This window comes from Brachypodium distachyon, chromosome 3 (assembly GCF_000005505.3).
Source record: "Brachypodium distachyon strain Bd21 chromosome 3, Brachypodium_distachyon_v3.0, whole genome shotgun sequence".
Lineage (NCBI taxonomy): Eukaryota > Viridiplantae > Streptophyta > Magnoliopsida > Poales > Poaceae > Brachypodium > Brachypodium distachyon.
In genome coordinates, this window is record NC_016133.3 from 30707257 (window position 1) to 30721472 (window position 14216).

Sequence of the window (14216 nt, forward strand, 5' to 3'; positions counted from 1 at the left end):
TTAATCTCATATCCAACGGTTGAAAATAATTAGGATGGCGTGGATCAACGTGGAGGCTCCACTCGGTACCCTTCGTATTCCTTTTAGTATATAATAGATACTATATATTTACACCATCACACTTCTGTATTTCTGTTACTAGTTTACGTACTAATCAAGCATTCAAGCTCCACGCACGCACTGTTGGCCGCTAATTCTCTGAACATGTCTCGCCATCTCCAGACATCCATCTCCAGAGAGAAAAACCCGCGGCTGCAACTCGATCTGGCGCGTACCAACGCTGCACGCGTAAAGCAGATTTCTTCAAGAGTTGGGACGAATATAAATTTGATCAGCTCAGGAGGCGTTGAAGGACCAGTCGTAGTCCTGGTACGCGATGCTGATCGGCCCGCCGTCGTTGAGGAGGTGCGTCAGGAGCCCGGCCTTGGCAGGGTCCAGGTAGTTGAGGATCCACCTGAGTATGTCCCTGTCCTGCCCGAAATCAGCGCTGTACCTGCAGAACAGACACAAAGCCCAAAAAATTAAAAATCCGTGTGATTGCCACGAGGAACCACTCCATCGTGAAGCAGCAGCAGCCAGAGGGATGGAGGACTGAACCGATGGAACTCACCATTTGATGATCCTGGTGAGGTACACGGTGCGGGTCTCGAGGTCGACCTCCGCGCCGCCGTCGAGGAGGAACTCCCGCGCCGCGTGCCTAAGCTCCGGCTCCACGCCCTGCGTGGAGTAGAACCGCACCGTCGGGCTCGACCGCGTCGCGGTGCACAGCGCGAAATGCACCAGCGGGTTCACCTTCCCCTCAGCCAGCTGCAAATCCAGCGCGGGCACGAGCATTCTTCAGTAATGTATTCACATTTCATACGCCAACTGATATGGAATGGCCACTGAGGAGCTGCTGAGACGTGACGTACCTCGAGCCTCTTGTCGGAGGATGCCAAGGGCTTGACGATGGAGTAGGGCTGCCTGCGGTTGGCCCGGAGGACGCCGTTGGTGATGGTCGTCAGGGAGTAAGGGTACCCGCCGACGACGTACAGGAAGTCGGCGAAGAAGGACCGCCGGTCCCCGATCCCCGGCGCCGCCGTCTGCGCGCCGCCGGCCCTGGCGACGACGGCGGCGTGGATGGCCATGGCGTTGTGCAGGTTGAGGAAGAACGACAGCCGCTCGCCGGCCGGGAGCGCGAACACGTCGGCGCGCTGGAGGTCCTGCGCCAGGTTGGCGTACCTCCTGAACTCCTCGCTGGCGGCCACGCGGCCGTAGTCTAGGCGGCGCCGGTCGTCGGAGCCGTAGGCCTCGAGGATGGCCACCATGATCTTGGTCATCCTCTGGCCCACGCCGGCCGCCGGCTTCGGCTCGCCGTCGTTGGTGGCGCCCCTGAAGTTGTAGTACTTGGGCACGGCCGGGTCGTGCTCCAGGAACCGGTACAGGTTCTGCCCGCCGTCCTCGAAGTCGTTCTCTCTGCACGCCAACAAGGCACATCCAGGAATTTATTGGTGAATCCATCCATGAAGAAACACCGCATTGTGAATTTGCGATTACAGGCAGAACTGTGTACTGAACTACTGAAGGTGGAATGGGAGTAGATGGTTGATGATGCGGACGCAGTAATTACCTGAAGACATGGTGGATGAAGTGCTTTCTCGCAAGTTCTTTGCCGATTTCCACAGCCTACATACAGGTAATAAAAATAATTTTCTAATACAACACAGGTAATAAAATAAAGTTGCACATCTTAACACTGGAGGCAGGGAAAATGAATGGATAATCTGGTCCGGACATTGGCATGCTGCGCAAATGAATTACTCCTATGTTTTACTCCAACGCGAAAACAAGTATTCTACTCGTAGTAGTGCTTAAACAAGTAGCAGGACATAATTATGTCATACTCCAACGCTAACTAAACTGCACAAGCTTAGACCGTTGAATCGATCGCTTGCGCGTGAAGGACCAGCCGTTCCTATCCAAATCCATAAGACAAAACACGAAATATTCTACGTACCGAATATGCATCAAGGTTTCTCCAAGGTGCGACGAAGACTACGTACGACGGCGACAGATACGCTGGCACTAGTCAAAAATTGGGCGAGGAAATCAGGGGAACGCATGCACTAGATCCTGCTCCAGTTGGGTCGGTCGTTAACCACCAAGAACCAGTGGATCACACGACTTCTTTCGGTCGTTCACTCCACTAATCGCGACCCGACATTAAATCTCCACCACACCACGAGTCCACGACCGATCAAGATCTTATCTTCCAGCACGCAGGCCAATCAGGGAAGTACTACTAGTACCCACGAACTACTCGCGAACATTGCACTAAGAGAAGGCACTGAGTAGCGTCGTCCGATGGTCAGCAAACGTGGTCGGCACAAAATCTCGCTCTGGGGAATTTAAGCACGACGAGTTCAATTATCCGAGCCAGAACCGTCAAGTGGAGAACGTGTCAGGGCCCATTTGCAAGTGTCTTGCGTGCACATAGCTTTCGACGCCGATCGATCGGATTATTAGTTTACGGCGCACCCGGCTACGGACGAACTCGTCAACCGCCGCCATCTCGTGAGCTCATCGCCGAGAACAAAACGAAACCAACACGTGGCAGCGAGCGCCAACATATGCGTCTGTGCAACGACGAGCCGGCCTCGGGACCGAGACGGCAGGTGAGGTCGTTTGCGGCGCGGGAAAAATAGCGAGGGCCGATCCGGCAAGGCAGCACACAACGCTCCCCCACGGCCACAGACACGCCGGGCGCGCGTGATCCTAGGAGCGGTTGCATCCGGGCCCTCGCTTTCGCTGCAATATCTATTATTTCCCCGTCCATGGTTCCAAACCTAAGCCCGCCTCTGGAGATATGCTTTATGTACCGTCTTTAGGATGTAAGTACCACCCGTGCTGCAGTTTAGGGACGGCATTGCTGGCAAACATGGCAGCTTTGGCATTTCCTCACCTAAATCAATGTACAAATTCAATTTCTCCTCTTTTAATTAAGCATGACTTAAATGTACTCCTTAGTAAGTTTTCTACAAATAACATGGTTAATGCAATGCGAGGATTCGAGCTGATTGTAGATGTAGATTTAGTGAAGATGGTTTGAAAAAAGAAAAACGCCGATCGATGTGCAAGATCAAGTTTTGCCTAAGTTTATTACCCGTCGACCATGATGCGAGCACCGATCGATGTGCATGCCCCATAAACAAAACTACTACTAGCAGTAACTCGTTGACACCGAAATGACATTCTTCCCCAACTTTCCTTGACTATTTCGAATCAAGCCAATTTAGTCCAAAACTACTGTAACCATTCTTGCGCAGATAAATGTTACGATCCTAATAAGAAGCGCAAAGTCAAACGTAGAAGCAGTAATAATAATCTAGCACGACTTACCTTCTTCCTGCTGCATTCCAAGTGGTTCACTATGCCGTCGACCATGTCGGCGCCGGAGAAGCAGTTCTTGACGAGCTTCACCCTGACGAACCGGTCCTGTATAGGCAGCCGGTGCCGGAGCACCCTGACGATGCCCACCATGGCGTCCTCCCTCTCCTCCTCTCTCTCCACATCGAACCCGTACACGGGCACCCGCGGCGCCGCGTCGGGGCACCGCCTCCCGGCGAGGTCGCGCACGCGGCGCTCGAACTGGCCGCTGTTGCGCAGCGAGTTGAGCACGACCAGCCCGCCGAGGAGCTTCTCGTTGAGGAAGATCTGGGGCACGCGCGCCGCGGCGCCGGCCCGGGACGCGAGATCGGGCTCCCGCTCCGGGAACACGTCGAGGTTGATCTCCACGTAGGGCAGGCCGGACTGGCGGAAGAAGGCGCGCACGGCGGCGCAGTCGCGGCAGCCGGACCGGGAGAAGAAGCTGACCCGGCCCTTGATGTGGCTGATGCCCGCCGCCGGGAAGGAGGAGTACCCGTCGTCCTCGTCCGCGTCGGCCGCGATGGCCTCCTTGAGGCGGACGGTGACCTTCACGTTGGGCAGGTGGATCTCCTGCACGCCGTAGCTGTTTTCCTTGTCCGCCGGCGGCGCCGAGGTTTCCTTGAGCGAGGAGATGCGGCGGTTGATGGCCGAGGACAGCACGTCGCGCCGATCGCGGAAGAACCGCCCGATGGACGCCACGTCCACGACGCCCGCCGAGGCGGAGTTTGCGGAGGCGGACCGCTCGATGGGGATGGGCGTGGGCGTCCGCTCTTCTTCTTCGTCATCGGCATACCCGCGGTGGGGCGCCGCGGGCGTCGAGACAGCCCGGGTCAGACCCGGCGGCGCCTCCGGCTGCGGCAGGTGCGGCGGCGGCCGGAGCACCACTCCTTGCATCATCTTCCGCGCGTAGTACACGTCCTCCTCCTCCTCGCCGCCGTCCGCCGCCGCCGCTGGCCGGGGCTGCAGGCCTCGGATCTCCTGCGGCAGAGCGCGCGCCTGGACGACCCCGTCGTCCGCCAGATCCTCCGGCGGGGCGGCAGCGAGGTGGGGGGGCGCGGCATCGAGGCGGACGCCGTGGTGGTGGGGCGCGAGCGGCATGGCCACGAGGGTCTCCTCTCCCATGCCTCGTGGTGGTCTGGGTTTTACGAAGGGGGATGAGCCGAGCCGAGCCGAACGGAACGAGAAGGCAACGGTATCTTTTTTTCCTTTTCCTCTGCTCCGCAACGGGATCGGGATTTGGGATCTCGTCGTGAGTGCGAGGGGAGCGAGGAGGGAGGAAGGGGGTTTAAGAACGGTCGGGCTATGTACGTATCAGCGGATCGCGACGGACCGGGTGACACGGGACGGTCGATGGATGACACGTGGGCCCGTGGGGCAGCCGTGAAGTGCGGGAAGGGTTCAAAGTGCCAAGGGGAGAGCATGCAGAAGAAGAAGTCAGGTCGGGGTGATGGATGGAGAGAGACCGAGCCAGCCACCGTCCGTTTTGCCGATTTGGGTTGGTTTCTTTCGTTTTCCGGTGGGTTTTCGTTCTGCCGTGTACGATCGGCACGAGCTTCTCCGGCCGTCGTGCCCGGTGGAATCCACTCGAGTTGACCTCGCGCCAGGCACACGAGTCAAGTGAGCTGTCTGTGGAAGACAGAAAAAAAGGAAAGCTAGTTTAGGCACGACTAGACGAGCGTCCATTGGAGTTTGGACCGGATCACACTTGAGGTCCTGACTGCTCAGCGCCGCTGCCTTGCCTCACCACTCAGAACATAGGACATCAGGTTCCTGCGAACTACCGTCCGTTTCCTGACCGTCCCCGATCGGCACAGTTGGACGCTTGATCCGGCGGTTACCCGAAGGCCAGCCGCGGCGAACAGCGTACCGCCAAAGGCGTAGGACACATGTGCGCCGTGGTATATCCGGCGAAAGCGACGGATTTCCATCGTCGAAACATTGAAGAAATCGCCGGCATCCGATCCTCCTCCTCTATCGGCCTCATCGAAGCCCTGGACGCATAGCGCGAGAAGTGATTAAAAAAGTCTTCTCTGACACGTCAGTAGATACACGGCTGCAACGACCGTGTCCAGGTGCTCGTGCCATTGGGTTCCCATCCAGATCCAGGTTAAACGCTACTGACAGCTTGACCCTTTCAAGAGTCGCATTTTATATCGCTAACCATCGTGGCATCATGGGGAATTTTCTTTACTTCCACCAATCTAATCCCTATCCGTCTCACAGACGAACGAATAGTTCCAAGAATTATCCACCCACGGAACTCATGACTTCCGGCTGACTCACTTGTCACGTACAAAAGTCTAACAGTTACGTACTCGCGCGCATGCATGCTCCCTGTTAGATCTGACCTGATGATACCGACCGGTGATCACCCAGCAAAAGCCAGCTGCTTCGTCGAACCGTCCCATTTTCAGGAATGACAAGGATTCACATTTTTCACAGCATTTTTATAAGAAACTTTTACCCGGTTTGTAAGCTAAGAGTTGTTGGAAAATAGAAGCGTTTTCGGGACCATTTCAACGGAAAGACAGAAAAAAGTTGCACAATCGCCTGAGGCCTGACCTGACCTGCTTTGCATGCGTGCGCAAGAACGGTTCAAGTTTCACACCTGGTTTCGACGTCACCATTACACATGTGTGGCTGCTGGTTCAACGCGCATGTGATTAACCAAATGGAAACAGCTCTGTGATCTCCGCATTTTACTTGGGGTTTCCATGTTTCGTGATGATTTCTTTTTGCTTACCAATGAGAGGACCGTTTTGATTTGGTTTCAGTTGCCAAGTGGAAGTTTTGTGTACGATGATGCGTCGGAACTCTTTCCACACGGCGATATTGGCGATACTTGTCCCGAGAGTATGACATTAGGAAGGCTGCTGGACTGATGAAGCAAAATATGGTCCACAAATATTAGTATGGTCCGTCCTTTTGACAAGAAGCGCTTCGTTATAACCTGGTAAATTCGCAGATTTATCACGAATCGTTGTCTATTGTACATGTGTGCTGATTGGCAAGCTCACTGGTATGGTTTCGAAACGTGTACGTGTACACATCTTCGTTGTACTTGAACAAAAGAGTACAAAGTTACGGTGATCGAGATCGTGGGTCAAGCTGAAGACACTTTATTGTCACCTATTTATTCTCTCTTTTAAAAAGAAAATAAAATCCGTGGTGTATTCCCATGTACTTGGACCATATCTTTATCAACCAAAAATCATATGCAGAGACTTCGAAAGACATGGCCAAGCACATCAATAATGTTCGGATACACCCGCGAAAACGATCGTAACGTGTAATGGGTACCCACAAGACTCGTAACAAGTAATGGATGCTCATAAGACAGCAGCACGAACCCAGAAGCTATACGAGTATCAGCACGAGTCGGTATGTCATGCTCAGCACTCAGCAGTGAAGGATATGTGGATCTGCTATCTCATTTCTAAGTGAGATAAATAAAGTACGAGCCACGTCTCATATTCAACATTATGTTGATCTACTATCTCATCTTTATGGTACCGTTGGTACCTTCCTATACAATTCAGTTTTTAATAAACACATCTTCCTTTCCTGGCTAGCAAGATTTAAAAGAGACCCACACAAAATGATGGCAGTCATATCACAAGTACAAAGCGTGGGCATTTAACATAAAAACACGAGAAAATGAGGGCAACCAAAAGAGGCATGTAATTGATGCAAAATTCCACCAACATATCGGATGACATTCGCGGACATGACAAAACCGGACCACTGGCTTGAATAAGGTAGGTCAGAGTTCTTAAAAGGGGACGTCTCTAATGGCACCACTTAACTTATAACCCTTCACAACAGTAAACATGCAGCAAAAATCACGACTCTATCTTCTTCTCTTCTGCCTTCTTCTCTTCTGCGGCCTCTTCAAATGTCTCTCCAGGGACAAGCTCAGGAACATCATCATCATCATCAGCCTGAGCAGCACCTGCACTGGCACCAGCCTCAATGCCAGAAACACCACCAGGGACCTGCTTTTGGAATTGCTCTGCAAGCCTCCGCAGGTTGTCCAAGTTGTCAGGACCTGGACAGGAGGATCAGTTTTAGCAAGCAAATGTTATTTATTTGAGAAGATTCAATTTGTAGTAAATAGTATAATGCTAGAGGTGCCAAGGGTAAAAGACAACAGGTGACATATTACTTTCCTACTCTTAACTTTGAATCTGATCTGTTTATGAACACTAAATAGACATACCAAGTTGATTGATAATTGACGGCAGCAGATCTTGCAGTTCTGTCCAAATTAAAAAAAGTTAGCATAAGAATACTGTTGCTCACATGTGAAGAAAAAGATACGGAGTAACTAATTTGGAGAACATTCCATTATTCCTATGGATAAAGATATGTGAACCACAAAAATGCTGCAGATATGTCAGCCGATATTAAAACACGCATCATTATCGAATTCAAGTACAAAGCACAATTTTTTGAGAGATCAGAGAGCCAATATAATGATCAAAGCCAAAAGATAAATGGCATATTGAAGGAAAAAACATACTTTTTGTCTGTGGAGTTCCACTGACCACCCATGTATTAGCACCAATTGAAGCTTGCACTGGAAGGAAACCAAACAGAATGTAAGAAGCGGAAAAGTAATCCCGAACAGTGATTGTTTACACTTTATTGTCAAAGAAACTCACCTTTAGGATTCAGAAACTGAATAACCACATCATCCTTAAAGATGTTGACCTCTTCAATACCAGGGATAGTGTTCACTCCTACTCTTTTCAGGGTGCTCTGGAGCCTTTTGTCATCTGTGGTCGTAGTCTTGTGGACAGCCTTCTTCTTCCTGCACCAATGCAAAGCTCGATATAACAATATACCAACGAGGTTTAAAGTTTGCAAGCATCATGCTGGTCTAAATATCATCAGTAGCACATATGATATGACATTAGGAGTACGCTTAGATGCTAACTTGCTCCCTAAGGAGTCCACAAGTGAGAGTATCTAACATCACTTGTGTAATGCTTTAATTGTCAGGTTATACCGCCTCAAGTTTTCTGACTAGAACATAGTGAATGAAAAAGGCAGGGTATATGAATTTATAGAAGGAACTTACAATCACACAGTATCGCATAAATGTTTAGCATGGACAGTATGGCAAGAACAAAGGAAGAAGGAATACTGTGCATAGCACTGTTACGAAATATATGTCAAAATGCAGAGAGCTTAAGAGTGATGTAAACATACAGCAAAAACATTAAGGATCATCAACACATAACCGTGAACATATCATCTCGAACATGTAGAAGAAAAGAACAAGCACCTGCGCATGCTACCCTTTCCCCCAGTGCGTACGGCACCTGCCATCTTCTTGAGCTTTTCAACATTCATCTGCATGGGAGACAAATAAAAATCACTACAAGTTCTTTAAGGCCTTGTTTGGTTGGGCTTAAAACTGCTTTCTGACTTTTGGCTTATAAGCCACAAATCGGCTTTGGCTTTTGGCATTTGACTTGATATTGTCGGATGATGGTATAAGCAAAAACCAAAGTGAAAAGCACCTATTTAGATGCTTTCGTGGCTTATAAGCCGAAAGTCAAAAGGCAGTTTTAACCCCAACCAAACAGGCCCTAAGTTATGCAACAGACAGGCCATCCTAACATTACATAGAGCAAGTAACAGAAAATATGGAAATTAATAACTAGCATGAATAGCGCAAACAAGTAAACAGGCTAACCACATCAGGTTCAAACAAGTAACGAATGCTTCCTCACTAAATACCAATACAAACTCCAGCTGACACGGCAGAACCAGGCACATATATTGTTAATATGGTAATATCACTACTCTGCTGAAGCAAATAATAGCCAGCTCCAACAAGCAAAACTCTCGATTTAGCTGATACTTGTTACGGTAGAAAAGTCTAATAATCAAACCTATTGACCCATTTCTGATAAGAACACAATTGTAATACAGCTCCAGTCCTCTAACACCTCACCATCAGAAAATCAGTACCAGACTAAGCCCATCCAGCACGCGCCTTAATATGACACGTTAAATATCTAACAGAAAAAAGAATGACATCACTAAAAGTAACGAAGTTGCTAAACAGATACCGCGGAAGCGCCACTTCTAGATTCGATCATAAATCCATCAACGAAAACAGCCCATCGGTTCGGGTCGCATCGCACGACCCAAATCTCACGAGGGCGGCGCGCACCTACCTAAGCCAAGCTAGCAAAAGCACAGATCCAGTCGCTCCTAGACCAAACAAAACCGCGCAAAACACAGCTACCTGACGCGAGGAAGGTGAAGCCGCTAGTGGCAGACGGGAGCAGCTCACCTTGGCTGGGGTCGGCGGCGGCGCCCGCGGCGGCGCGTGGGGAGGAGGGGATTAGGAAGGGGAGACCCTTGGAGAGGGGGAACGGATAGGACTCGGGACGGGAGGCTGCCTGGGTGGGTGCTCGCTGCGAGCCCTTTTTAGTTTTAGGGTTTTAACCCCAGGGAAATCCTGGCCGTCGGATCCGCGACGGGCGGGTGCGGCGGCGGGGTGATTGAAGGGGTTTGGGCTCGGCGTTCGGACTTCCGGTGCGTGAGCCAGTGCGGGTGCGCCTGTGCTGCGTCACGGTCGTTCCGATCGACAGCCTAGCCGATTGAGGAAGAGAAAAGTTCATTTTAAACCTTAAACTCGTACGGATTCGCTGAATCAAACCCTGACCTTTTAATTCCTGATTTTCGAAACCTGATCTATCTAATCCCGGTTAATTAACCCTCTAATCCCGATTTAAGCCGTTTGGACGCGCCTGGATTATGACGTGGCATGGGATTCGCTGAATCAGCTCTGCATGTGGGTCCTACGCGGCCCCTTTCCTTCATACCCGTTCATCCTGAAGGAAAATGGGGATTAAAACTAGGGTTCGCGGCAGGAGGCAACCGCCTACAGGAGAAGGCGATGTCGACCTCGTCCGTTGCTGCCTCGCCGCAGGGTGGTAGCCGGTGGAAAAGAGTAGCCGGGATTGAGGGAGAAGGTCGCCGGTGCCGTATCGCGAGAATCCGATGGCATACGAGACCGCCAGGTTCTGCTACTGCGGGAGTAAAGCTCTGCGATGGATATCATGGAGCCCGCAGAACCCTGGGAGGAGGTACGCCTGCGTGGATGCACTGGTAAGTTCTGATCTTTCCTCCGTCCATTGTTCACAAGAGTTATTATTCTCTGTTCTTATTTTGTGTTCTTATCTCTGTTCTTATCTCTGTCTTTATGCTCTGTTCTTTTTTACAGGGAACAGATGGCCGGATGGATGTGCGTATTATGATTGGCATGATGAAGCAAGCACACCATTTCTCCACAAATTGCTTGTTGATCTCTGTGATGCCGTCTTCAAGAAGAATGCAGAGAAAATGGACCGAATACTGAGAGTCTAGCGCTGAAGGATGCAGAAATAGATGCATTGCAGAAGCTTGTGTATGAAAAGGATTGTGCAATTGATGCCTTATTAAAAATTAGAGAAAAATAGGTCATGTGATGCACTGATGTATGCAATGGCCATATTTGTGTCAGGTTATCTACTTGCATTTCCGATGCACTGATGCAGATTCAAGTTGTAATGAAATGCATTGCTATAAGTTTATATATAAGAGATCTCTATATGTATAATGCACTGATGTTTATATGGTTCTCGGTTGCATAATTTTGTTTGCTTTTATCTGAATTTTGACAGAGCGCGCACACACACACACACACACACACACACACACACATAGATATATATATATATATATATATATATATATCCTAGAAAGACATGACAGAATGGCATTGAACTCATTTATCTCCTTGCATAACAAGCAGCACACATAAAACCAAAAGCAGCATGTTTGTCCTTGCATGACAACCAGCACACACTAAATCAGGACACATAAAACCAGGTATCAGCAAACAACCATTCCAGCACACATCAAGTCTCAGGTTCACACAGATCACTTCTTTTTTGCCTTCTTCTCCTTCACCACATTTGAATTTTCTTGATTCTTTCTCTTCCTGCCACTTGTACTAGCAACTTCCTTCTTCCCTCTAGCATGTGATGATTGGCTGCCACTAGTGGCTAGAGCTGTTTGTGCTTGCTGAAAAGACATAAAACAATCAATAGTTTAATAATCATCTAATCTGCAATATATACAGAATTGGTGACAAATAGAAGAAGAAAATTGAAAATACCTCTGTTGCCTTAATCTTTTGACCAGCTTTGGCAATGAAAGCATTGGTGTTCCTTCCCTTTTCCTTATTCTTTAAGCATGAAACCTTATTGTGTCCAGTTTTATGGCAAACTGTACACCTCATTTGTATGCCAACCCTGGTCATTTTTCTTCCTTTGGGTTTCTCATGGTCTTCCCTCTTCCTGTTATTCTTCTTAGGCCTGCCAGGCATCCTAACATAAGATGGTGCCTTTGGCCTTGGGTTTTGAGAAATGGGCCACTTGTCTTCTCCTTCTACAGGTTCCATACAATGCTCATATGTCTTCTTGAACTCTTCAATGTAAAAAGATTTGTCAATGAAGTCATCTACTTGTCTGCCACATTTGTATATAGCTGCAATGGCATGACAACAAGGCAAACCTGCCAATTGAAAATATCCACAAGAGCATGTTCTATTCTCCAAATGAACAGTGTACCTTCTGCCTCTACCACTAGTGTGTTTGACCTCAAATCCATCTTTGCCATTCCACAGGACATCACAGAATGCAGTCATTTTGATACTGACTTTCAGTTTCTTGAAAATGTTGGGGCAGATTATTCCATGCCACTTCTCACATTTCTCCCTTTGCTCTTGGATTCTAACCATCATTTTGCATCGTCCTCTGATTTCAAGAACAATATACTCCTCTTAGTCACCAGCCCATATTTCTGCAATGCTTTCCTCACCTGTTGTTTGCTACTAAACACCATTGACAAACTAAAGTGTGGCACATCTGACTTGCTGCTATATCTAGGATATTTGCTTTTTCTTCTGACATATTGGCCATCTTCTGCATCAGTGTCATCATCATAGGAGTAAGCTTCATCATCTGAATCAAATTCAGCATCCATGACCACCTCCTCTACATTGGCCACCAGATCAATAGGCACTGCTCCACTGGACCTGGTAGCAACAAATCTCTGAGATGCTCTAATCTTCTTCTTGTACATCTTTGCATGCCTTCTTAGCTCTATTGTTTCTGAAAATTCATCACTGTCATCTGAAAGTGGTTGGTACTCACTGTCAGAACTGCTGCTGTCAGTGTCTCCCTCTGCTGCCATTTCATCTACTTCTTCTTCTACTTCTCCTTGTACTACTGATGGACCAGCAGCAACAAATTGCACTTCTGGCAGTGCTTCTGAATCCAGAACTTGAGAATATCCAGTGATCAGTGCATTGCTAAGTTGAGAACTTGAAGTGGTCAATGTATGTCCTCTTCTTCTTCTCTCTGTCTCTGCCACAGATGGTACCTTCTTTGAGGGGCTTCTAAAAACCTGTGTAATCACCCCATCATCATTTGGCACTAATACTTGATCATTGCTTTCTGTCAGATCAATAACCTCCATAACACCACCTCCATCTGAATCTGCTGTAATGACAGAATTTTGCTCTGGAAAATCTTCAATTTCTTCACTGCTATGGAAATCACTGCTTTCTACATTGTCCTGCTCGTAGTTGCTGCCACCATTTGTGCTAGAATCTGGCTCATCAGTATTGCACTCCACATAGACATCAGCAACTCCTCCATCTGTTATGTTCTGAGACATCCTTAAGCATCCACTATCATCATGTAAAAAAAGCAAACCATCTTTCAACTCCTTCCCAGGAAGATGCCAGTGGATTTTCAGGTTTTCTTTAACTGTAAAATGATCACCTAGATGCCCTTTCAGCTCTGGAAATGACATCTTGTCTCTCTCAATGACAGAAATTCCTTCATCCCCACCCACATAATGCAGTCGCTTTCCATGTCCGCTACCGATGAACTCCCCCCCAAAGTGAAACCTCACTGTTAACATTTTCGCAGGATCCATTGTGACACACGAGCCTACAATGCAGAGGAATTTCATGTTTAGAATCGTATGTACAGCCGACCAGGTGCACAAAAATTCTACAAATCGCCCACACATTAGCCCTAGTTGTTCGAAAAAAAAACCAATTTTATGGCGAGAAAACCCTAAAAACCAAACAAAAAAACGCTGATAATCCGACGCGAATCAACGAGGATCAGGTAAGGCACTTACTTTTATGTTCGCCTGTGCCTCGATCGTCTCGAATCGACGGCGATCATCCGCCGGTCGCCATTGCCGCTGTGAGGTTTCGGTGGAGCACGAAGGGTCGCGGGAGTGAGAAAGAGGCGACAGCAACGAAGGGTTCAGGTGTTTAGATGGGCTGAAATTACTAATGGGCCGCGGGGGACCCACATGCAGAGCTGACTCGGCGAATCCCATGCCACGTCAAAATCCAGGCGCGTCCAAACGGCTTAAACCGGGATTAGGGGGTTAATTAACCGAGATTAGATTGATCAGGGTCCGAAAATCAGGGATTAAGAGATCAGGGTTTGATTCAGACGATCCGTACGAGTTCAAGGTTTAAAATGGACTTTTCTCATTGAGAAATTGCGGCGTTGATTGCCCTTTGTTTCGCATCCGGGAAGAAAAGAGTAAAAAAACCGCCGCTACAAATTGAAATGGAATGACGAACATATTGCCCTGCGCGTGAATCTTGAATCTTGTCTACCCATTTTTCTAGAAATTATGAATTGGCTTTAATAATTCAGGAGATCTTCAATAATAAAAATTACATCAAAGATTATTTGAATTCAATAGTTCTA

General features: G+C 48.6%; 2 protein-coding genes across 2 annotated transcripts; both read right to left on the reverse strand.

The window, feature by feature from the left end:
• On the reverse strand, positions 1–4676 carry LOC100833593. Its single transcript, XM_003571847.4, has 5 exons — positions 3379–4676; positions 1610–1665; positions 912–1455; positions 611–807; positions 1–493 (listed from the first exon to the last, which is right to left on the reverse strand). The coding sequence occupies exons 1-5, from the start codon at positions 4525–4527 to the stop codon at positions 337–339; spliced, it is 2103 nt and encodes a 700-aa protein (XP_003571895.1). The 5' UTR covers positions 4528–4676; the 3' UTR covers positions 1–336.
• Positions 4677–7063: 2387 nt separating this feature from the next.
• Positions 7064–9868, reverse strand: LOC100846627 (basic transcription factor 3). The gene is made up of 6 exons (XM_003574030.4): positions 9716–9868; positions 8696–8763; positions 8070–8218; positions 7928–7984; positions 7625–7663; positions 7064–7453 (listed from the first exon to the last, which is right to left on the reverse strand). Exons 2-6 carry the CDS (start codon positions 8761–8763, stop codon positions 7248–7250), a joined length of 519 nt encoding a protein of 172 aa, XP_003574078.1. The 5' UTR covers positions 9716–9868; the 3' UTR covers positions 7064–7247.
• Positions 9869–14216: the final 4348 nt, after the last annotated feature.

What these genes read in the sequence shown, in the direction of transcription:
- LOC100833593 (XM_003571847.4), bottom strand. Translation starts at nt 4,527, where the DNA reads ATGGGAGAGGAGACCCTCGTGGCCATGCCGCTCGCGCCCCACCACCAC. An exon ending in TGGAATGCAGCAGGAAGAAG is followed by an intron (nt 1,666 to 3,378) that starts GTAAGTCGTGCT and finishes ACCTGTATGTAG; the next exon opens with GCTGTGGAAATCGGCAAAGA. An exon ending in TTCATCCACCATGTCTTCAG is followed by an intron (nt 1,456 to 1,609) that starts GTAATTACTGCG and finishes GTTGGCGTGCAG; the next exon opens with AGAGAACGACTTCGAGGACG.
- LOC100846627 (XM_003574030.4), bottom strand. Translation starts at nt 8,763, where the DNA reads ATGAATGTTGAAAAGCTCAAGAAGATGGCAGGTGCCGTACGCACTGGG. An exon ending in TCAGTTTCTGAATCCTAAAG is followed by an intron (nt 7,985 to 8,069) that starts GTGAGTTTCTTT and finishes GTTTCCTTCCAG; the next exon opens with TGCAAGCTTCAATTGGTGCT. An exon ending in TGGAACTCCACAGACAAAAA is followed by an intron (nt 7,664 to 7,927) that starts GTATGTTTTTTC and finishes TAATTTGGACAG; the next exon opens with AACTGCAAGATCTGCTGCCG.